The 26,434-nt window shown below is 27.8% G+C and overlaps 1 protein-coding gene across 1 annotated transcript in view; it reads left to right on the forward strand.

The window, feature by feature from the left end:
- Positions 1 to 26,434, forward strand: part of LOC100213469 (centromere/kinetochore protein zw10 homolog) — a 65,645-nt gene that overhangs the window by 19,064 nt on the left and 20,147 nt on the right. The window contains exons 11-12 of the mRNA XM_065797984.1: positions 7,035 to 7,114; positions 23,222 to 23,288. Of these exons, the coding sequence (XP_065654056.1) occupies positions 7,035 to 7,114; positions 23,222 to 23,288 (147 nt within the window). The remainder of the gene's footprint in view (positions 1 to 7,034; positions 7,115 to 23,221; positions 23,289 to 26,434) is intronic.

Raw genomic sequence — 26,434 nt, forward strand, 5'->3', positions numbered from 1 at the left:
CTGTTTGGTCCCACACTAATACACCAATTTGGACGCAAACTACAAAACTTTGAAAATCCTATTTTAAAATTAGGGTATTTACTTTTAAAATCAATATAAACCTCATGAGGGTTGCACAACAATATTCTTTTTTATTGTGGAGCACCACTTTTAACCTTCACACAATCTTTTTTACCAGGCATAATTCTAGAATGTTCATCTTGTTGAAAAAAATCTTGAATATAACTTCTAAATGACCTTTTGGGTAAATAAATTTGGAATTTATCCAATTATAAAAGATTATTGAAGACGGTGCTCCACCCGGAAGCAGTTGGAGCACCATCTTCAATAAATACAACTGGATTTAAATTTACTGCTGTAAATGCATCAGAGATATTCAGATGATAATATGTTGGGGAGGGGGGGGGGGATACCTTGATCTGGCCTAAGATTACCTACACAATCAAAAACTTGATCACATATTGTAAAACATGGCGGCCTATGATTCATTGGTTAAACCACATTATCAGTAAATAAAAAAAAAATAAAGACAGGCATTATAAATTATAATATATCTAAAAAAATTCATATTGGAATTATGATACATATAATATCCTGTAAATAAATCTTGTAAAGCTTATGGAAATAATGATAATGGTAGTAAAACTTCTACCCCATTATGTCTAAATAAAACCACATTGTTGATTCAAAATTTTATTATACAAAATTACAATTTTTAAAATAAAAACCTATAATAATTTTATTTAAGGTTTTTATAAATCCATATCTTTTTATAAGTTTAGATAGATATATAAATATATAATTTACATAATAGTATGATGAAAAAAAATGAATATAAATTGTTTATGAAATGAACTTAGATTTATCTAATATTTATGTATTAGTTATATTTATATATTAATATTTATATATTATAACAACAAGTATATTTATATATTATACCAGCATTTATTAGTATCAATTATTTTTGATTTAACAAAGAATCCAGATTACAATGTACAACATTGTTAATAAAAATGAAGCACTGCAGTCAGTATACTTTTATCTAAAGTAATAAAAAAGATTACACCATTTAAGAACATATTTAAAAATTTTTGATAAATATATATTCAAATACCTTTTAAAAAAAGCATAATACAACAAAGAAGTATTATCTTTTTTTTAGAGTACCCCTAACTGAATTTTATTTACTTTATCTACTCATTATTTTTTCTAAAAGAAAATATACATATAGATACAGAGAAATCTAAATTATACTGATATATACTCACATTTATATATATTAATTTACGTCTATAAATAACAGTTTTTTTTTATTTAACTTTTCATTTTAAATACATAATGAAAATTCTAACTTAAAATAAAACTGAATAGAGAGAGCTAACTTAAATCAAAATCAGTTTGACTGCCTAAAATAAAATTTACTAAAAAGCAATTTAATACTTTACAATTGATCTTAAAAATCTAACAAAAACTCCCTTAAAATATTTTGAAAAAGACAAAACTGAACCAAAAAGAAATTGCACAGTACTAATTATAAGTACTGTGCAATAGTATGTGCAAACTAATTAGTCTAATAAAAAAATTACTTTACCAGTAATTTATTACTAAATTCTTCTTTAAAAAGAAAACAGGCTATAAAAATTAGAAAAATAAAAACAACCATCAACAAACAAATGTTTATTTAAATTTTAATTGTAAAATTAAACAATAAACAGCGTCAATTCTTCTTGAGTACAAAAAATATATTGGTTCTAATTTTCTTGCAGACCTTGCTTGAAAGACTGCATGGAATAAAGAAACACAATTAGAAAAGTCTAGAAACTACTTTAAAAACAAAAGTGAATGACACTACTACTATTGAATTAGATTATTAATATTTAGATACATTTATATTATATTAAAGTTATGTAGATTGTATATCCATAGGAGTGATTTACTTCCAGTGACATATTCCAGCTATTGGTCCCTTCTGTTCATGACTTTTTACTTCTGACTTTTAAAACAATAAGTGTTAAAATATATATAAAATTATATATCAGAATAAATATTTGTAGTTTGAATTTTCTAACTTTAAAACACTAGGTTCAAGATTGATAAAATTTTCACAGACAAGAATTTTTTGCATTGATTGACACGATATAAATAAACATACATTAAAGTATAACATAGGTGCTACAGTTTATAACTTGGTATTATAAAAAGATATTTTTAAATATTTTTAGGTAAGTCTTCTATATAAGTCAAAGAATTTAACAATTACAACAGTTTTTTTTTATAAAAATAAAACTCAGTATAAAACGATAAAAATTTTATAAATGATTTTCTAGTAATTTTTTATTGCTCTGTTCTTTTAAGAACATTCAAGCAGTATATTTTGTAGAAGATATTTAAAATTATTAATGTATATATATATATATATATATATATATATATATATATATATATATATATATATATATATATATATATATATATATATATATATATATATATATATATATATATATATAGCCCTTGGAATTAGGGTTTGAGGGTTTGAAGCAAAAAAACTCAGGCTATATTTTTATGTTTTATAATAAAATCTTTGAATCAAATTTTTTTTGCCGACCTGATGCTGACTACAAAAAGATTAAGTTTTAACAGAAACACAATAATAGTAAGTTTCAACTGTATGCCATGTGGATTTAAAATTTAATAATAAGCTCACAATTGCCTCATAAACTGTAACAAATTTTCACTTAAAACCAACTGCAACTGCCATATTAAGATTACCTGCCCTTTATTAAACCAGTGCACAGTGGGCCAGAGATGAGCAATATCCTTAAAAACCAACTTTTATATTGGAGTAATTTCTTTTTAATAAATGTAATCTAGAAACCCCCCACACTCACAATTAAATAGCTCTTTTAACGTTATTGTGAAGTTATGAAACATTTTATGAAGGAGGAAAAAATAAGGATTTGGAGGCTGGGAATAAGTAAGGATGACGGCAACAAGTTGATAAAATATTTTTTGTACTATTCTCAATTAGGTTTATATTCATCTATAAATTTTAAGTTTCATAGTATGATCTCTCAGTGTTCAAAAATTATTATCATATAAAATTTGTAACCCTCTCAAATTGAGAGGGGTTTAAACTTTATATGGTCATAATTTTTGAATGCTAAAAGATAATGCTATGCAACTTAAAATTTATTGATGAATATAAGTCAGTTGAGAATAGTACACAAAATATTTTATCAACTTGTTGTCCTCATGTTTGGGGGTGGGGGATAAAATTTTAGTGCTTATTTATTCCCAGCCTTCAATCATCTCAATTTTTTGCAAAGCATTATTATTTAACTTAGGTATAAACATACAAATGTTCAGAGTACATCTCAAACACTAAAAAATGCTGGATCTGTCACTGAAGAGAATATTTATTATTTGTATTTATGTATGCAAAAAGTTTTTATTTATGTTAAAAGAAGAGCTTAGTTTACAAGAAGAAAAAAGATTTTTTAGTTTCTCATTGTGTTGAAAGTGAGAAAACTACGTCATCTAGTACTTTTAGTTTTAATGTTGTCTAAATAACTTTTCTAAAATGTCGTTTTCATCTAGATAATTGTTCTTTAAATGTGTCAAATGTGTTTTGTATTTAAATAACGCCCATCAAATGGAAAAACAGTAATTTAATTGTGAAAAATAGTCATTTCATCCACCCTATATTAATGTTTGTATATCATACACCCTAATATTAATGTTTTGGACTAAAACAACAGAGATCACTACTCAATGAAATTCTTCAGGCCTCAAACAAATTATGATCTTATGATGAAAATGCTTTACAGCTACGTTACTAAGGTGTCCAGAATAAAGAGGAGTCAGGAAAAAATCAAAGACTTTTTCCTGACTCCTCTTTATTCTGGACACCTTAGTATGATCATAAAAGACCAATCAACCTGAGGAGGCTAAGGGGTTCTTGACATACTAATGTATGATGTATGTCATCACCTAAATTCTTATATATATAAAAAAATATGTTAATAAAGTTAAATTTTATTGAATGTTATTTGTTTATATTCATAACATCGAAGAAATTAAGTAAATAAAATAAATAAAAATCACAAAAATGTCTTAACATCCCATGACCAAACCTACCTGTGCAATCATAACCACACTGGTGACCAAATATAACCAGATTTGATTTTCCTGATATCAATTACTTATATTTAGACATACAGCATGTACCATCTAATTAAAAAACCATCAGATATTTCAGGACCACCTTTGACCATCCCTAAAATAATCATCTAAGCTGACCACTCTTGAAGACCGAGTATGTCAAATTTCAAATTCCCTGACCGCAATTACCTATGTTTAGATATACAACATATCCCTTCTAATCATTGTGACATCTCAGGATCACCCTTGACCACCACTAAAATAACTATTTGAGTTGTCATGGCTACTTCTAAAGACCAAATATGTCCAGATTTGAGTTCCATGACAACAGTTACCTATATTTAGTTATACAACATGTCCCATCTAATTTAAAAATCATCTAGACACCCCATGACCATCCTTGACAACCCCTAAAATAACCACTTGTGTGGTTATGACCACTCCAAAACTAAAATGGAGCCCCAAAATGAAATCCTTTGCCCCTAAAACCTCTATAAACATGTATCATGTCTATATTTAACCCATAAATAGTTTTGCCGTGTTTAGACAATTCTGGCAATTTTTAGACAACACTGTGCAATGTTTAACAAAAAACCTTGTATACCAAGCTATCAATAAATTCTACATCGATATAAGCAAAATACCATTTATAATTAGACATGCAAAGCTTATAAACCTGTAAATAAAACATGTATTATCTAAAATAAAAAGCATGAAATTCTATTCTTCAAAAATCTAAATATATTAAATTAAAAAAATGAAATAATATCTAAGTGCAGGTGTAGAAACAAATTTATATTCATAACACCTGTTCCATAAAATTTGAGACTAGCTTTAAACTTAAATAAAAACTTAAATAAACACGATAAAAATTTTTTTTTTGATGTGTTCTTATAATTAAATATGCAGAATAGGAAAATAGAAATAAATTTGTCACAAGACTCCATATCTTCGAATTTGATCAAGTCTGGTATTGGTACTTTGTACCAGCTTTTATACAGCATTTAGGTCAAGTCTACTGGCACAATAACAAATCCGACGCTCAAGGTTTGATATATTGTTTGTAGACCATCCGTTCTTGTACACATCTCGCTTAAGCATTCCCCAAAAATCCTCTATAGCACAAGTTTCTGGTAAGTTTGCTGGATTGTCTTTTTTTTGAACAAATGGTATCTTCTGGGTTTTTAACCATTTTGTTACGGAATTAGCATAATGAGATGTTGCTAAATCGCGCCAAAAGATATACTTGGTGTCTCGATAATATTTATTAATAAAAGGTTGCAAGCGCTTTTGTAAACACTCTTTTAAATAGATCTCTTGCTTTATAGCTTGGCCAGAAGGAACAAAGTAAATAGATGTGACCCCTCGAGGGGAGATCTATTAAAGTAAATTTTTTTCAAATTTTGCAACATCATAATACTTTACAATGTCTGGTGTCAATTTTTGAACATTTGAATAGTATGTATTATTACCAGCCAGTGTGCTATTTGACAAAGTAAAGTATGACTCATCGTCAATAATAAATTCATGGTTGAGATATTTTGAATTAAGTTGACCACATTTTTCGGCGATCCCAAAGCCTTTGTTCAGGAGTTCTGCTTGGTCTTTTTTTTTCTTTTATAACAAAGAATAGGCTTTTTAAAGCATTTTAAGATTCGTCCGATGGTGCTTTTGCTACAACCAAGTTTTCTAGAAGCCTTTGAAAGTGACACACCTCTTCGATTGTTAAACATTTTCCTTAATTTGATGCGGTTATTTTGTGTATTAAGAGTAGGCCTTCTTCCACTTCCAGCTTTGCGACCCAATGGTTTATTTTGTTCGTAACTGTTCATATATCTATAAATTGTAGCTTTTGAGTAGCCCTCCATCTTGAAATGGTTCCAAACAACGTGTTTTTCATCTTTATGTTTTTTTTTATAAAAATTATACACACGACTTTTTAGGGATTTGGCATTTTAAATTGTTATCTAAACAAAAAATAATCAGAGAATTTATATGCTAATTAAAAGAGGAAAGATAGAGCTTTCATTTGATACCAAATACTAATTATTTTATCAAGCTTACTAATTAAATATCGCTAATTCAAGTTAATCTCAAATTTTATGGAACAAGTGTTATATATCAGCCCTCGGAATTAGGGTCGGCATTCAGCAATGTTGACATAACTGCAGACCTAAAAGTGTTTGAGGTTGGCAAATAATGGTCGACCTCATTTCTATCTTTTATGGTAACCCTTTAGTGTAAAATTTTTTTGCCGACCTCTATCAGTTTGAAGTTGGTAACTTATTGCTGACCTCATTTTTCCTAATTCTGAAGGTTGTTATATATATATATATATATATATATATATATATATATATATATATATATATATATATATATATATATATATATATATATATATATATATATATATATATATATATATATATATATATATATATATATTTCTATAGTTTGACATCTAAGTTTATCATTTGTGGTAAAAACCGGTTTTTGACAACTCAAATGCACTTTATGTAAAAACTGTTAAATTTAATTGAGGAAACTAATTTAATTTATCACTTTATTTAAAGCCATAAAAACTCAACTTAGTTGATGGAAATGTTATTTAAATTTTAAATAAAATAAAAAAATTCTTAATGTTTTCTTTTTCTTTTTTACTGTTTACACACACTGAATGATAAATACGTAGAATATGCAAGGAGTGCTACTTTAGTGACTGACAAATAGGTAGACATACAAGGGGTACTGCTATATTGACGGAGAGTTTTGTTTGGGCAGGCGATCTATCAATAAAGTTTTTATTTTTTTATTTTAATCTATTTTATTTTTAACCCAGATATTACAGAGAATAATATTTTTAGGCTCTTTCATATGGAAAGATCTTTCTGAAGTTCTAATTGCGGAGCATCTAGCAACAGCCTTACCAAACACTAATAGCATTGTATGTTATTAATCTATTATTATATTAATCTGTTATTGTATTGTCGCTATATATACATATACACACACACACACACATATATTTGTATATATATATACATATATGTATATATTTACATATATATATTTATGTATGTATCTTTATATATATATATATATATATATATATATATATATGTATTTATGTATATATATATATATATATATATATATATATATATTTACATAGAGACACTCTCACACACACACACACAGACAAACACACACAGCCACACACACACACACACACACACACACACACACACACACACACATATATATATATGATTTTTGTATATGTATTTATAAATATGTGTGTGTGTGTCTATATATATATATATATATATATATATATACAGGGTGGTCAGCAGTCCTTGAAAACCTGGAAATGTCCTGGAATTTGATAGGTCCTGGAAAAGTCCTGGAAAAATATCCTATTTTGCAATAAATCCTGCAAATCAAAGAATAGATCAATATATCCTTGAAAAACCCCATATTATCCTGGAAAAGTTCTGGAAATATCCTGGAATTTTAAATTAGTTTTTGACCGACCACCCTGATATATATATATATATATATATATATATATATATATATATATATATATATATATATATATATATATATATATATATATATATATATATATATATATTTATGTATATTTATATATTTATGTATATTTATATATTTATGTATATTTATATAATTTTGTATATTTATATATTTATGTATATTTATATATTTATGTATATTTATATATTATGCATTTATAAATATTAGCTGAAAAGCAATCTGTAATACGTGTTATGGTCAGTATATATATATATATTTGTGAAACCTGGACTGATACCCTTTTAGAAAAATGCCTTCAAATTAAAAAAATTAATCCATTTGTAAAATTAACATAAAAAGTATGAGGAGGTAAAATAATTTACCAATTATTATTTAACATTGTTTGAGTAATTTACAACTGACATAGGTCAAATCAGTGTAAGGCAGAACCATTTCCCTCGACATTCCTAAGTTCAACACAATGCGTTTTTAGTTACTGACACAAAATAATTACACTTCATCATGCTTTAAATTGACAAAAATATCAACTAAATTCTTGTAATATTTTTTATAACATGAACTTTAATTAATTACTAAGATTAATATGAAGTTAACTTATATTATACAGGAGTTATTAATTTTTTGGTATCTCCTTGAGTAATTTTTCTTTAAAAAAGAAAATCTTAAAAACGTTAATTGCACACAACTAAATAAATTTATTAAAAATAAGTTAATTATAAATAACCAAGCAATTGAGTACAAATAGATTTCAAAAAAAAAAAGTTTAATTTACAATCAAACATGTGTATAACAAATTTAAAAAAATATGTAAACTTTGATCTTTTACATTGCATTAATGCGTCATATGACAAACCTAGAATAAAAATTGTAACAGATAAGTAGACATGAAAAGAAAAGAAAAGAAAAAAAAACAACTGGAAAACAATTTACCTGCTTTTGGTAACCTGTTGTCATACATCAGTTGCTGTCATGATGCAGCTTGTCTGTGTTGTTTAATGAAGCTATTTCATGTTGGCTTTTAGTAAACTTTAGTTTAATTTAAAAGTCATCACAATAGATTTAAAATATTTTAACTAAAAAGCAAAATAACAAATGCTTCAAGGACCCAAACTATAAACACTAAAAATAAAAAATCAAATTGAGATATAAATTGCATTTATATAGCTAAATATATTGTCTTGGCTTATAGTAAATTTTAAAAGCAGTGAGTTCAATAAATTAAACTACCAATTAATTATTTTTAGCAATAGAAAGTAGCATCATTATATTATGATAATTGGATAATGAATCAATTTAACTATATTTAAGTTTAATTGGTGAAAAAACAATTTAAATTTTAATTAAAAAAGATCAAAACAAATCAAATATGCAACATAATATATAATTTAAAAAAAATTACAAATTTAAAAAAAATCACCGAAAAAAAAATCACAGAAAAAAAAGCCGCAACAAAAAAGTTATAAATATCTTCACTGATAGAAGTCATTTACAACCTTTTGGTTGCTATTTTTTCTTTGGTGTCTCCCTACCTGGTATGGATGAGCCCTCCATTTGAAGGAGAGCTCATCCATACTGCCATTACTACACCACTTATTAAAGGACCTCTCCGAGAAGCCCTGGGTGTTGGGAGCTATAATTTTTGTAGAGCTCAAATGTTAACAAATCTAAAATTACAAAAGCTCTCAAATGTTAACGGCTCTAAAATTACAAATAGAAGAATGTAATAAAAATTATAAATATTTGCAATTTTATTTAATCAAAATATAAAACATAACCTCACCATTTTCACAGGTAACAGAAGATGTGTTAAATATATATTTGTATATTAAATATTTAAAATATATATTTAATTTAATAATTATATATAAATATATTTAAAAAAAAAAGAGTAAATTAAGTTAATGGCAAAACTACAACATGCCCTGGTCTAACATTATGATCATTTCCAAGGTTGTTTACATGTTCATGTAAGGCATCATACTGCTCGCTTCTGAGTTTGTTTTGGTTATTTCTGATGAAAGCAAGGCGCTGCCTTCAATTTTGACATAGCATCAACAGCATATTGCTGAAACAGTTTTTTGCCATAAAAAAGTGAAGAAAAAATTGTCTAACCAAAAGTTTATAATTGTAATACTGAGATAATGTAACATGATTTCTAACCAATGTAGCATGTTCATGGTTGTGAACCAATTGATTATGTCAACCTGCATCACCCCTTGGAAAAAGTAGAGGATAAACCATAGGATCTAAGTTGGCAGACATACTTGATATAGTTTTAAGAGGATGACCTCTTGGGTAAATAACAACTTCCCTGGAAACAGGTGGTGCACTATCTTCACCAACAAATACAACTGCAACTTCATTATGTGAAGGGAGATTATAGCGACGTCTATCTTGCCCTTCAAGTAAAGACATTTTTACAACTGACACTGAGCCAATTTCTATAGCTGCTCGATGAATTTCTTTATCTTCCACTTCATTAATGTTTTTAAATGCAAGAGCAAATGGGTTCTCTTCACTAATAATAGCTTGCAAACGAAACATTAAATCATTTAAGCAAAGATCATTACCACGTTGTTACATTCTAAAATTTACTGCTGCAAGTGATCAGGCCTTGTTAAAAAGCATTACGCAGCTCGCATTTTGCCTGCAAAAGGCAATTTGCCTACGCGCTCAGCAGTTTTGCGCTACGCGCTCAGCAGTTTTGCGCTACGCAAAAACTTTTATCTTTTAGATATTTCAATTATCTTTTGATGTCGCTAACGTGACGTTTATTCAGAAGAAATAAAGTCGTAAGTAAAAGCATTTAACCGCAATTGTAAACTAATAGATTTTTTGTTAAAGAAACATTTTGTTTAATAAATTTTTTTATTGTGGTTGAAAATTAGTTAAAAAAAATAAAGCTTTGTAAGTTTTATCTTAAGGAATTAAATATATAAATTCCTTTTAAATATAAATTTTTTTTTTGTCATATTAGTTTAAAAAATGCACGATTTATTTTGATGTAAATATTTTATTAAAAAGATATTTTGTTTATTGTTAATTCAATAACGTAAAGTTTTAATGACGTTCATTTAATTTATGAAAATAAATTATGATCACGAATATGTTATCGGTAACTGATAAATAACAAAAAAAAACTCTTTATTGTTTAAAAACATTATTAAAAAGAGTTCACAAATTAAATAAGAAAAAGTTTATTAACAGTTAATAAATTAACCAAAAACCAACTGTAAAATTATAAGAAAATAAACAAACATTATTTTAAATAAAATTTAGTTCATATTTGAAAAAAATAGTAAAAATGATTTTTTAAGTAAGAACTTATATTTTATTTGTAACTTTTGTTATAGTGAGAAAAAAAAAAAAACTGTTTGTATGATTTTTAACACGTTAATAAAATAACTTTAATTACAATGCGGTACTTGAAAAGGCGGTAGTGACGCAATATAACTTCTAATGATGCAAAATATATTTGCTGAGTTAAGTTACTTAAAAATGGGTTATGCGTTTTCACTACGCAGTGAAATCTCGTAACAAGACCTGATAGATGTATATTTGACAATATGTCGGCGGAACATCTTGATTTGACCTAAGATTACCTCCTATACACTGAAAAACTTGACCACATATTCTAAAGTATGGTGGCCCATGATTCATGGGTTGAACTGCATTAGCGTTAACTAAAGCAAAAGAAAGACAGGCATTATAATTTCTAGTATATTTAAAAAAATTCAGATTGGCATTTCCATCAGTATAGTTTTCTTTAAATCTTGTAAATCTTGTGGAAATGGTGAAGGTTGCGACAAAACTACCTTTCCATTAGGACAACAAAAAATATTTTTCACCACAATGTTGACAAATATAATTCATTTCTCCTAAATAACTATAATCTGGAATAGTATTACTTATTGCAATAATGCATTCTTTCGTATCTAGCAGCATTTTTAGCATTTTGTCGATTATTAATTTTATCTCGCCTAAATCTCTTTCATTTCTGTGATGATTAACTTGCCAATTCACATTTCCATTTTCTAAACTAATATCTGCTTCTAGCCTAATATCATCCATTTAAACTTATTTTTTAATTAAAAGTAGTAACAAAAAATCTTAAACGAATAATTTTTATATATAACAAACTGTCATTTAAAATAAATTATACAATAATCTTATGACTTTAAAAAAATATATATGCCAGCTAGGAGATGTTTGAAAAAAAATTAACTTAGCAAATAATAATAAAAAAAATTATTAAAAACCTGCAATTCTAATAATAAACATACTGCTAACACAAAAAAATTAAAAAAAAACGTTGCGAACCCTTTTTTACAAACGACAAAATTATTTCTTTAAAAAAATTATTAGTAAGCGTTAAGATTAAAACTTATTGTTTTTAAGCCCGGAGTCCTGGAGTCCCGGAGTCCTTGCCGTCATTATATGGACTCCGGGTTCAAAAAATTATTGTTCCTCTAACCTAAAAGTCTTAATATTTTTCCTATCAGTAGATAATAAACTTATTTATATTTTTAGAGCTCCTGGATACCAAAAACTAGTATGAAGTAATCTTTTTGTGACTTTCAAATCCGGAGTCCTTTTTGGGACTCTGCATCCCTGATATATATATATATATATATATATATATATATATATATATATATATATATATATTTATAAATGTATATATATATATTTTTTTATATATGTATATATACATATATATATTTATATATATATATATTTTTATATTTATATATATATATATATATATATATATATATATATATATATATATTTATAAATGTATATATATATATATATATTTTTATATATGTATATATACATATATATGTTTATATATATATATATTTATATATATATATATATATATATATATATATATATATGCATATATATATATATGTATATATATATATGTATATATATATATATGTATGTATGTATATTTGTATATTATGTATTTATAAATATATATGTATGTGTGTGTATATATATTTTCTAAAATTAAGGTAATAGAATTATCTGGTGGCCGCTATAGAATGATATGGTGATGGTTTTATTATGATACTATACAACTTGGTTTGAAATATTTTCTTATTATTAAGATTATTTAGAAAATTTGTCTAGTTTTTTCCAGGTTTCCATGGTACTTATCTATGTGAAGGAAAGTAAAGTCTGCTGTCTAAAGTTGTAAATTTGTTATTAAATTAGTACAAAGTACAAATGAGAAGACAAGTATTATAAATGAGATAAATTATTTGGCTTAAAAATCTGAAAGACAAACTCTTTTATGAACTTCCAATGGGTCAATACATTATTTTGACAGAGCCTAATACAACCCATCCGCAAAACTCGCCACCTAAAAGAACTAAAAAACTGTTAGATGATAAAGACAAAGTCTATTAGTTCATAAGATAATAGTACAAGTGATGATTAAACCATCCCACAGTGATTTAGAAACACTTGAAATTTGGCCAAAATATAGTTTTTTGAGTAGTGAAATTTAAACAATGTTATTAGCTAACTATTTTCTACAGTTTCTTATATTTCTAACGGTATAAAAAAATAAGTACTGAAATAATAGATTTAATTATTAATTTTTGTTTGAAAATGACCGACAACAGCTCTTTTTTTATTATTAAAATGTGATCATTAAAACTTAATTTTCTCCCTAAATACAAAACCTTTTATTTAAATATTTATTATATACAAAGATAATAAATAAATTTATCTTAATTTATAAAAAAAATGTAAATATGTATTTATACATCTAATAAAAAATGCATTTAAAAAATGCAATTTTTATGAGTTTTAACTGATTTTTATAGTGCTAGGACTTTTTACCTTAGACTTACTTCGTGAAGCCAATTATTTTTTTATAGAGAGTTTATCATTCTGTTAGAAACTAAAAGAGTTAGCTGCCCCAACTTGCCCCATTTTGAAATAATGTGGTTTTAAAAAGCTTATTTTATAAAAAATTAACGATGTAAAAGCAAATACGACGTGTATATATATATATATATACACGTTGTATATATATACATATATATACATATATATATATATATTTATATATATATATATATGTTTTTGTTTGAAAATATATATATATATATATATATATATATATATATATATATATATATATATATATATATATATATATATATAAATGTACATATATATTTATATACATACATACATACATTACATACAGGGGCGTGCAGAGCGTGAGTCACCCGAGCAAATTGCTCGGGGCCCCGGACCCTATGGGGGCCCCCAACAGCGGCAATAACATTCCAGGTTTTTTTTTCCTTCTCTTTTTTCCCATCAAGAGCTTTAACTTACATAAAAAATAAAAATAGCTCATTAAGTTTAATGAAAATTGCCTCAAAAATGAGCTTGAGATCTAATAATTTTTTTAAAAATAAATTTAGCGTTGCGTAATTTATAGAAGATCCCTGCGGAAGAGCTTTTGTTTAAATCTTATCTACATGCTTATCTTGAATTTAGTGGGAAAAGTTATAATGTGTTTAAATCTTATTTTAAAAATGGCGTATTTGGATTAGTTTTTTTACAGGCGGTTTGCTTGATTGTACAATTTAATTTATAGATTAATAAAAATAAATTTAATTTTTTCATTTAATTATATTAATTGTATATTTAAATTATATATTTATTATATATTTAAATTTTGTATTAACTATTTAATCGTGTATATAAGGTATAAGGTATAAGGTTCTACCCTTGGCCCAATACTCTTTTTAATCTACATTAACGATCTTCCAAATGTTCTTTCATCTAAGGTGGCATTGTTTGCTGATGACACTACCATTTATTCTTGTCGTGATAAGAAACCAACACCCTCTGATTGCTTGGAGGGGGCATTTGAGCTTGAAAAGGATCTCACTTCTGCTACAGCATGGGGCTCACAGTGGCTGGTGAACTTTAATTCAGATAAAACTCAATTTTTTTTAGCCAATAGTTATCGCAATAATTTAGATTTTTCTATATTTATGAATGGTGATGTACTCGATGAGTCACCTACTCTTCATCTTCTAGGATTAACTCTTACTTCCAATCTTTCTTGAAAACCATATATCAAATCAGTTGCAAAATTAGTATCTGCTAAGGTTGCATCTCTTTATCAAGCTTGTCACTTTCTTACTTCGGATTCTATTCTCTATCTCTATAAATCTTAAATCCGGCCTTGTATGGAATATTGTTGCCATATCTGGGGCGGATTCTCTAATGATGGCCTTTCTCTTTTAGACAAGGTGCAAAAACGCATTGTAAACATAGTTGGACCTGCTCTTGCAGCCAACCTCCAACCATTATCACATTGTCATAATGTTGCTTCTCTTTCTCTTTTCTACAAATACTATAATCGGCACTGCTCTAAAGAGCTAGTGTCTCTTGTGCCATCTACTATAATTCATTCTCGTGTCACTCGTCATTCAATTAAGTGTCATCCTTTTTCTGTGACTGTTCCTAAGTGCTCCAAAAACGCTTATTCGTCTAGTTTTTTTCCTCGAACATCAGTTCTTTGGAATTCGCTTCCTTCATCTTGCTTTCCTGACTCATAATTAGCAATCTTTTAAGTCGTTTGTCAATCGTTATCTTGCTCTACAATCTTCATTTTTTCTCTTTCAGTATCTTCCAACTTCCAACAAGGCTGCTTGCAGCCTTGTTGGAAGCGAAGATGTTTAAAAAAAAAAATAAAAATATATATATATATATATATATACAAACATATGTATATATATACATTTATATATATACATATGTTTGTATATACAAATATATGTTCTTATATATATATATATATATATATATATATATATATATATATATATATATATATATATATATATATATATATATATATATATATGTATATATATATATATAATTATATATATATATATATATATATATATATATATATATATATATATAAATATATATATATATATATATATATATGTATATATGTATATATATCTATTAGACGAAAGTATTTAAAAAAATAAAAATGAAATGCACGTATCCATCTGGTGCATCAAAGTTAAAAATCAGTAAAGTAAAAAAAGCGGCTCTACAAAAAGGAAGGCAAACATTATTTGATGTTGGAATTACAACTTCTCCTAAAACATCAGATGCCCTTTACACTAGCTCAACGAAGCAAAAATATGACGCTAGTATCCAATCTTCTGTTTCTGGTAAGTATAGAGAAATTAGCCACTTTTGAAGACTGTCAAATTAGTGGTAGTGATAATACTTCTACAAGGACCACTAGTAGTGATGGACCAGCATTGTTGCAGCCATTTGACATGTTTGTCATGGCTGACAAACATGTCAAACAGCCATTTGACAAAAGTTTGTCATGGCTGGTCACATTCCTTTCCCACTGGATATGCCAAAAGATAATGGAAATCACATATTTCCAATGTCAGTTTTGAAAAGCAGAATGCCGAATGGGGAATCCTTCTCGCGGGATTGGCTTGTATTTAGCCCAGCAAAGACAGCATTGTTTTGTTTTCCATGCTGATTATTTTTACCTAGAAATTAACTTCCACACATGACTTCATCCCTTGCAATGATTGGAGGATGGGGATATGAAAAGAAGTGGAAGAATCTCATCAGTCAAATTCCTGAACATGAGCATTTGAAAATCCATAAACAATGCTACATTCAGTGGTGTGAATTGGAAGCTCGAATGAAAACTGATCAGTTAATTGAACATTTGATGAATCGCCAAATTCTCAATGAAGCTGACACCTGGAGAAAAATCTTGGAATGAATCTTGGATGTGATTCTGTTTCTTGGTGAACGTGGATTGGCTATTCGTGGAAAATCTGACCTAATTGGAGATTCTCATAATGGAAATTTCTTAGGATTGCTGGAACTGATTACGCATTATGACCCAATTCTTAAGGAACATGTGATAAAATTTAAACAATCACAAGACAAGGGTCAACGTCTTCAGGCGCATTACTTGTCAAATCGTTCTCAAAATGAATTCATTGGCCTTTGTGCAGCTGAGGTTCGCAGGCAAATTATAGAAGAGTGCAAGTCTGCAAAGTATTTTTCAATTATGGTTGATGCCACTCCTGATGTGAGCCATACTGAACAAAGTTCGTTTGTCATTCGATATGTACATGAAAAAGAACCTGGAAAATTTTTAATTGAAGAGCGGTTTTTGATCTTTGCAGATTGTGCCAAGAAGACTGGATCTGATATTGCGGAATTAATTCTGAAAACTTTGGAAACATTAAAAATTTGTTTTGAAGACTGCCGTGGCCAAGGCTATGACAATGGAGTCAACATGTCAGGAAAATATAAGGGTGTTCAAGCAATCCTACAAAAGAAGAACCCATTGTCTGTATTCTCACCCTGTGGTTGTCATTCATTGAATTTGTGTGGACAGAATGCTGCCTCAAGCTGTACAGATGCTGAGACTTTCTTTGGAACTGTTCAAACCGTATATACGATCTTTTCTGCTAGTCCGCAACGCTGGGAAATATTGCAAAAGAGACTTCACGGTGTGTCTTTGCATGGACAATCAGGAACACGATGGACTGAGAGACTTGACAGCATTCGCCCTTTCTATAATTACTTGAGCCAAATCATTGAATCTTTGAAAGAAGTTAAGAGCTTGAATCTCACGCCTAAAGCAAAAACTGAGATTAGAGGTGCCCTAAAATATATGAGCTCCTTCAAATGTGTTCTCATGTCTGGAATTTGGCTGAAAGTTCTGACATTGATTGACCGCTGCAACCAGGTCATTCAGGCAAGAAAAGCAACTATTGATATTGAGGTGGAAAATATTGAAGCATTGATTAGTCAACTCAAATCTGTTCGGGAGGAATGGCCTACAATTTTAGAAGAAGCCAAGTTAGTTGCAGATGTTGCAAAAATCAGTTCTGAATTTCCAATCCACAGAAAAGTGAAACGCAAAAGTTTTTTTGGGGAGCAAATTAAAGGTGATGAACAAATTACGGAATTAACAGAAGCAGAATCAGGAGAGGAGGCAACATTTCGGAGAACGGTTTTTTATCACATTTTTGATTCTGTAATTGATGGACTTACTGCACGTTTCACAGCAATTCAAGAAATCCTTTCTATATTCTCTTTTTTGTGGAAGTAAAACTGTCAGAAGCAGAAATCAAGAGTGCTTGCTCACATTTTTCGCAAAAATATTCTTGTGATGTGACCGAAAATGAACTGACTGAAGAATTGCTTCACATAAAACAAATTCATACTGCAAATTTTGGAAAGGAACCTCTTGCCCCATTTGACTTATTAAACAAAATTTCTGAAATGAAACTTGGAGAACTCTTTAGAAATATAGTAATTGCATTGCGTATTTTTGCTTCAATTCCAGTGACAGTGGCTTCAAGTGAGCGTTCATTCAGTAAATTGAAGCTCATCAAGAATTTTTTGCGCTCAACTATGGGACAAGAACGAACAAGTGACCTCGCCATTTTGAGTATCGAGTGTCTATTAGCAAAAAATATTGATTTCCATGATGTGATTGAAAAGTTTGCTAAACAAAAGACAAGAAAAATAATATTGTAAGAAACAACAGCTGGACTTTTTAATTATACTTATATTCCAGTAATATAATAAAAAATTTAAGCAGGCCTTTTTTTTTTTTTGGAGTAAAGGGGGTGGGCGTTTTTTCCTGTGCACGGCCCTGATTATACACATACATACATACATACATAAAAAAGCTAATTACGTTGTAATTAGCTTTTACATCTGGAAGATCGTTAATGTAAATTAAAAAGAGTATTGGGCCAACGATTAAACCTTGAGGAACCCCTGAAGTTACAGGATATGAAGAAGAGTGCTGTCCATCAAGGACAACTTTTATACTACGATTGGAAAGGAAGGATTCAATAATCTTAAAGATCTTACCTAATACATCGTATATATATGAGGAGTGAACCTTCAAAATGTACAAGTCCACTCTAAAAAAATTATGGGGAAATAAGAAAAATAAAAATAACATGATTTCAAAAAAGATCTGAATGATGATTGATTGCATTATTCTTATGTATTATTAGACTACACTACACAGTAGAAACTTTACACATATTGGTGCACTTGTTCCCTGTCCATAGACTTTATATTTTAGGACTTATCTGCTTTTGCATGCTTATCGGTTATTTTGTAAACTTACTTTTGTCCAAAATTAGCATTTATTTTTATCTTTCAACTTGTTTCTCCGCGCAGCGGCCTTGTTCGTCAAGGTTCGTGTTTCGGAGTTATAGAGTTGAGAGAGGGTTATAACCACAATGAAGTAGCCTCCTCATCTGTAGTGGCCTTCTGGGCCTTGGGGAGGTGAAATAACAAAAAAAAAAAAAAAAAAAAAAAAAAAAAAAACAGAATAAAAGCCAAATCAACACTTAAAGTAATCTTTCCATTTTGTATCATTTTTTTATTTCCAAAAAGGAAAATTATGATAAAAATAGTAACTTTATAGTAACTTTTTCCGAAAAATCAGTTTTTAAAATTTTCATGTCTAGAATATTGTCCATCAATAACATCAGAAGTTTGTGATAATAAAACAATTTGTTTTATAATTCTAAAAAATAACGTAACTATGAAAAATCAAAGTTGAAAATGTCCATTATTATTAACACAGACCCCTTACTATACTGCCCATTTTAACATAGCCTATTACTATTTATATCCGAAATGCAATGCCATTATCCACACAGTTGCACTATTTTCCTGGCCTTGTATCTTTGACTGCATTGGCAGATGTTTCTAAATTTACATATACTTCAACACTTGGAAGATTTTTCCATTTTGCACCATAAGCTACATGAAGAAGTTTATTCCTTCAACTATTTAGGGTTGATCAGCCTGGATGATAACAAATGGTTAACCACTATGTTTAAATGTTTTTTTCCTTTCTTTAAGAGATTGACTGTGGTATCCATATCACATTTGCAGCTGGGTTCACATCGAACATTAATCACAGGCACTTTGTTTCCACTGTATGTTCTTGTTGCAATAATTTTTTTTCCTTCTTGAATGTTTTTCACCTGTATGTAGGTAGCACTTGTTGCTGTCTTCCAGTCATCACAAAACCAGTCAGTTCCAATATGGAAAACCTTGTCACAATGGTGGCTAAATGTTTCATGAAATCCTTTAGGTTCCAATATCGTGTTGTTGGTTTTCAACTCCTTTTCGTTTCTTCCAAATAAGTGATCACAAGAAAGGAATGAGTGCCCATGTACTGGAAAGAGAAGTTCAATGGAATCAATGTTTGTTTGTGCTTCTGCAAGCCATGATACAGCCATACCAACCACAATGTTGTTTTTATTCTGCCCTCCACAGCCATCACTCACCAAGCGAACAGTCTTAATTGTACTTTCAAATATTTCACTTTCCTGAACAATGTTTTTCAAATAAATGAAACAGCGCTATAAATTTCGTTTGAACCACGAGATGCTTCATTTTCCATCCACGTATATGAATAATTCTTAAGAGATACCTGATCATGTAACTCAAAGTTGTATAACGACAACTGGTGAGAATAAAATGCTTCCTGAAACATCACGCGTGGCAAGGATTGAACTTGCTGCAAATTAAACATGATACTGTAAGTCTTTTCTGTCATGTTCTTAAGTGATGCATAAAATGTTTTTGCTTGTAATTTGTGCACTCTCAGTTGCATTAGAAGAACAACTTTATCTTTTGTTGAGCATACTCGTAGCTGATTTCTAAGGCTGTCACAAGTTGTACAGGTATCACAAGCAGGCGAGGAGAATCCTATATTGAACTCTTGTCTGAAAATTCTACTGAAAACTATATCCAACTTTTAGGTTTGCAGCTGAGATGGTTAAATTGTAGATTTTGCATAAATTGGTTATGTTTTTCAATTTAATTGGCAAATATAATCTTACACTTTCTCCCATAGTGGCTTTCTGTTACTCAAAGTTTTTTGATAAATTGGCAAACACTCATTTTTTGAGATTCGTTTTTGTCACCTATACGATCCTCACCATGGCCTTCAGTGGCACATCCTCGATTTTCAACATGGCGTTTAATTACACCATTCAGGGGGTTTCTACCGATTGGATGAATGATTTTTAGAAAGGCACTTTGACAAACACGATTTATTTGAAATAGTTAGTTGAGTGAGTCTTGTTAAATACCCTTTGGCAAAATCTCATCCGCATTCTTTTCTTTCACTTTGATACTTAGTAGAATGTGGTTATCCTGCTGCACCTTATTATTTGTTTTGAAAAGCTCACGATGGAATGACAAAGTATCATCATGGCGAACAAGTGAACATTCAAAAGCAGAGCATTTCTTGGCATTCTGGCCCTCGGGAGTAGATTTTGTCTTTGGTCGCTTTTTGACTTCATGTTCATGTTTACATGTCAGTGTTACATCAATCAAATTCTCATTCACATTCACTTGGTGTCTACAAAAAAATATATATTAATAAAGTACTATAAAATAAAATTTAATAAAAACATTTTTATAATAAGGTTAGGGTCATGGTGAGTTTAAGAGTGGTGATGGTTGGAATATATATAGGTCCACTTAGAGCTTAGAGTGATGTTGTGATGCCTGGGTATGATACATGGATAATATGGATAAAGGCTCTCCCAGTTTTAAGATAATAAATAACAAACAAATTGGTATAATTATTTTTTGAATTTTAATCGAAACAATCATTAAGTAGCACAACTGCTCTATTGTTGAATGAAGAGAGTCCTTGATAATAGCTAGTTTTCTGAAAGATCTTTAACTATTAGAGGTTAAAACTAACAATATCATAAATATTCTAAATGAAACACACTTAGGGAAATATTGAATGCAGTCCCTTTGCATAAATTTCATTTAGAAATTCAACAGGCTTTTTGCTGACCGGAATGTTGAAAGGGAAATTAATGGCGCATTTCATCAGAAATTTATTTAAACTAAAATCTGCTCGGCAGAGTTAAGCAAGATTTTCAACATTTTAATGTAGTTCTTTGTCTGTAAGAAATTTCTGAGAAGACCAAAGAAAAGATTACATTCCTCTTAATTTACTTTAAATTTTGTCCTCATTTGACTAGTAAGATTGTCCAGTGCAACATTGAATACATTACATTCAAAGCTTTTGGATGCTTCTTTGTGGTTTGTAATCTGCAATTTCATCAGCAAGTATCTTCTTTCTTTTGCTTTCTCTTCTCAACAAATATGATTTCATCAAATTGTAAGTTCTTTGAAACTATTATTGCCTCTATAAAAATCAGGTCCCATGACAAATATGGATTCAATTCAGATCTATCAAAAGCTATTTAGAATCTTCATTTTATCATTGAGAGTGAGTTAAGTGGGTTGAAGAAGGCTCACATCTTTAACCGCCATCAAGCATTTAAACCAAAAGTTATGAAAACAATAAACTCTTCGGAATTCATTCATTTAATCAAATAATGCACTTAAATATTACTTTCACCCTGAAGGTCTAATTCTTTTAGATAATGTAATACTTTCAAGATCTCTTATAGTTTTTTTGCTTGAATACGTCAATCCTTGAGCTCAATTGCTTTAGAGAAAGTTAATGTAATGATAGCTCTGTATCCTCTAAACAAGCCAACCTCTTCTAACCTTCTCTTAATTTCATTATTCCTTTATAAAGATGGAGGTAGGAAGTTTTTGTTCTTTTTGATCTCTAAAAAAACTTTTAATATTTGAAGAGAGTCCTATCAAAATTATTGTTATTCAATCAGTATCTAATATTGATTTCCAAAATAATTAAGTTTGTTTATCAAGATCACTTTATATATTTAGAAGTTAGTCAAGTTTGTTTATCAAGATCACTTTATATATTCGTTGGTCACTGCTACAATCAGCCATTAAAGCTAACTGGTTTGTCTGGGAGTCTTTGATGTCTTCAACAAGAAACATTTTTTCTAAATAATTACTATCTTCTGACTCTGAATTTGGAGTCTTGATCTCTATATCGGCAAACTATAAAGAAACAATTGATTAACAAAATAAAGAAAAAATTGAATAACAAATTAAGAAAATTATTTTAAATTTTCTTTTAAAGACACAAAATATAAAAATTATTTAATTAATTGTTGCAATTCTTCTTTTTTGTCCAACAACTGCAATCTATAACTGTTCATTTATTTTTGTTTTCATTTTCTTTCTGAATCTTTGCTCTTTTTCTACCAGCAGATCAGACAACTGGTTTAATCTTGGGGACTTTTGGTTATTCATGCTAAAATTAATGGCAATGCACTGAATAAATTAAAAATTTTAAAATTAAGAGTAAAATTCGGTTCTTTTAAACTGTTAATTATTAAAACGTTTTTGCTTAAAAGATTTGTGAAATATATGTATATATATCTGTGTGTGTGTGTGTTCATATATATATATATATATATATATATATATATATATATATATATATATATATATATATATATATATATATATATATATATATATATAGATTGACAAGATGGATACAGCTTATATTCAAGACACTATTACATTTGAACTTGATCTTATAAAAGAAGGTTTTTATTTTTATTTGTTTCTTTTTATTTTACTTTTTTGTAGTATATAATACTAATTTTTAAATTAAGTTAAAGAAAAAACAGGCAACCGCTTAGACCTTAACCTTTTTAGAGCTGCAGAAATTCAAATTATATTAATTTAATTTAATTAAATAATTAAATTAAATTAATTCAAAATTATTTGATTCTAAACCCAGGAGTCTATTTTGCGGTTATTTATTGCTTCTTACAACTAAATCAAAAGGTTAGTTGCTGTTCAATAAATCAAATGTTGGAATTACATTTAGATTAGTTTTAGTTTATGAATAGGCAGACAAAAATGTTGGGGAGAGTTAGGAAAGGTATATCATTAAACAAAATAGTTTAAAGCATCAAAAATTAGATATATCTATTTTCTCATTTATTTTATTGGCTTATTTTTTTATTTTGTGCTTTCTATGTATTTTTACTTTTACTTTATGAATTGTATATTTTATATTTCATACACCATGTCTTTTCAAAACATTTATTATATTTTTATTTAATAATTATTATTTATTCGTTTAATATATCCTCAGCTTTATTTAACTTATTTAATAATAAAGGTATTGAACATTTGGTGTTAAACAACTTTTTTTTAGATATTGTTAAACAATTACAGTAAAATCGCTTGAGTTTGGTCACCATGTAACTTTGGTCATTTAAGAAAAAATATAAAAAAAGCATGCTAAACTTAAATTTTACAAACTTTTTTTCTTAAATAATATTTGTAATTAGTTTGTAAATATTAATCTCTATAAAAAAATAATAATGTTTATATGCAACCTGCTGAAATAATTCTCTAGCAAAACAACAATTTGAAAAAATGCATACTCTTAAAATCTTTAAAATAAGTTTTTGAAAAATTCTTTGATTTTTTTTTAAAATTTTCATGCGATAATTAAAAATTATTGTTTTTTGCCAAAGATATGAAAAATTCTTTAAAAGTTAAATATTTTGTACATGCACGTGCAATACCGAGAAGTTTTACAATTGGAGTCGGAGTCGCGATTTTGTTTAGCGACTCCGACTCTGCTGAAAATGTCACGACTCCGACTCCGCAGCCCTGAAAAATATGACTGTTTAATAAAATTATCATTGTGTAGAGTCAATTTATTTTTATCTTTTAGCAAACACAAATTATGAAAAGAAACTGGGAAAGAATGCAATCTTTCTAGAAATGTAAAAAATGTATAATAATAATTTATTTAAAAAACTAATTTTTTTTATTTCATAGTTTTTTGATATAATAATTTTTTTTTAGCTTTTATTTAAATATTTGATATAATGAATTTTTAAAGTTTTTGTTTAAATCCTACATACATTAAGATTAAACTTAATGTATGTAGGATTTATTGTGAACATTTATTGTATTGTACTGATTCTAAGTCTTCTAAAGATTCACTTAATCTTATAGATGACCCAAAGATCTTTAGCAATCATTAAAGTCACCAAATAGGTTTTAAAACATTTAAAGGTCTTGACCAAGAAAGCATTAACATTTTATAAGTGATTTAAATTCTCGCATAAAATTGTTATGCTAACATAAATGGTTTTGCTATTGCTAGAAATAAATTTTTCGCAAAAGAATAATAGATTTACATACATGAAGGTTTTCACATATTGTTACCATTAATACTATACTATTACATCATACTATTACATCATACTATTACATCAAAAAACTATGAATAGTAATAGTATGATGTACTAGTATGATGTACTAGTATGATGTAATAGTATAGTATTAATGGTAACAATATGTGAAAACCTTCATGTATGAAGGTTTTCACATATTGTTACCATTAATACTATACTATTACATGAAATATGTTTCTTCAAAAATAATTCTAAATATTTATTATAAGTTTAAATTTATATAATAAAACTGTGCAGCTCACCAACAGTAAATGGTGTGCTATAACAGCTCATGCTTAGTTGTTCCAGTAACATCTTAAATTGTTTATTCACCCCTTCAGTGTCTTGTCTGTAACAAAATTACTCTTAAGAAACTCTAGATTCAAAATTTGATAAACAGAACAAATTGAAATAAACAAAACAAATTGAAAGCGCAAATGGTCCAATTGGTGAAGATGTTAAAAATGTTACGAGGTGATTCTTGAGAACCAACTGACTCTCTAAGGTAAAACTAACCACACTCTGTCTCTGGGTAAAAACCCTGCTGCTGTATAACTTTATTTATCAGTGAAATCTTGAATTAATAATCAAAAGTTATAAGTTAATGAAAAGAAAATTAAAAAATGAAATTAAAAAACTACTCTATTTTAATGGGTTCTGATTACTGCTATATAACTTTGTTTAATAAGTTTAGGACTAATAACCACAGCTAAGATTTAATTATTCATCAACTCATTTATTTTCAAAAAAGATTTGTTTAAATGCTCCTCTAATCTTTCCATGACATTGTTTATCTCCTTCAAGAGTGATGCTTTATTAAGTCTTTTTTTGTAGAACGATTGTTTATTTAGATTTGTTAATTTTTGATTTTTCTCTTAATGTTATAGAATAATCTAAACTTAATTAAATAATTGTGATTGTATACGATTGGGTTTTTAGTTATTTTTAAAAGGTAATTTTAGTTTTTCTATAAGCATATGATTTTTGTTTAGTTTTTGTTTAGTTTTCTGTCAAAATATGGATTTGATCCAGTTTTTCCGTTATCTTAGGCATAAATGTTTTTCAATTTTTTTCTGAATTATACAGAAAACTGTTTTGTTATTTTATATTGTGAAAAATAATAAAAATTTTATATTGTAATAGATAATAGAAGTAAAAACTTTTGAAGACAATATTTATATCAATATTTTATTTCAAATGAAAACCGTTAATTTGACTGAACTTTCAATACCATCTTATAAGTTTGGTCTCTATTTACATTCCTATCAACATGTCGCAGTATTATAAATTTACCATTCCAAATAACATCAAAACTTAACATCAAAAGTTATAAGTTGAAACAATATCACAATCAGTTTTATAAAAAGTTTTTTCTTATTAATAATTTTGTAACTTATTAAATTATTAAAAAGCTAGAATCAAAAATTTATTTAGACTTTTATTAGACAACTTTATTTAGATGACTCTAAATATACTGTTAAATTTTATCA

This window comes from Hydra vulgaris, chromosome 05, assembly GCF_038396675.1.
Source record: "Hydra vulgaris chromosome 05, alternate assembly HydraT2T_AEP".
Classification (NCBI taxonomy): Eukaryota; Metazoa; Cnidaria; class Hydrozoa; order Anthoathecata; family Hydridae; genus Hydra; species Hydra vulgaris.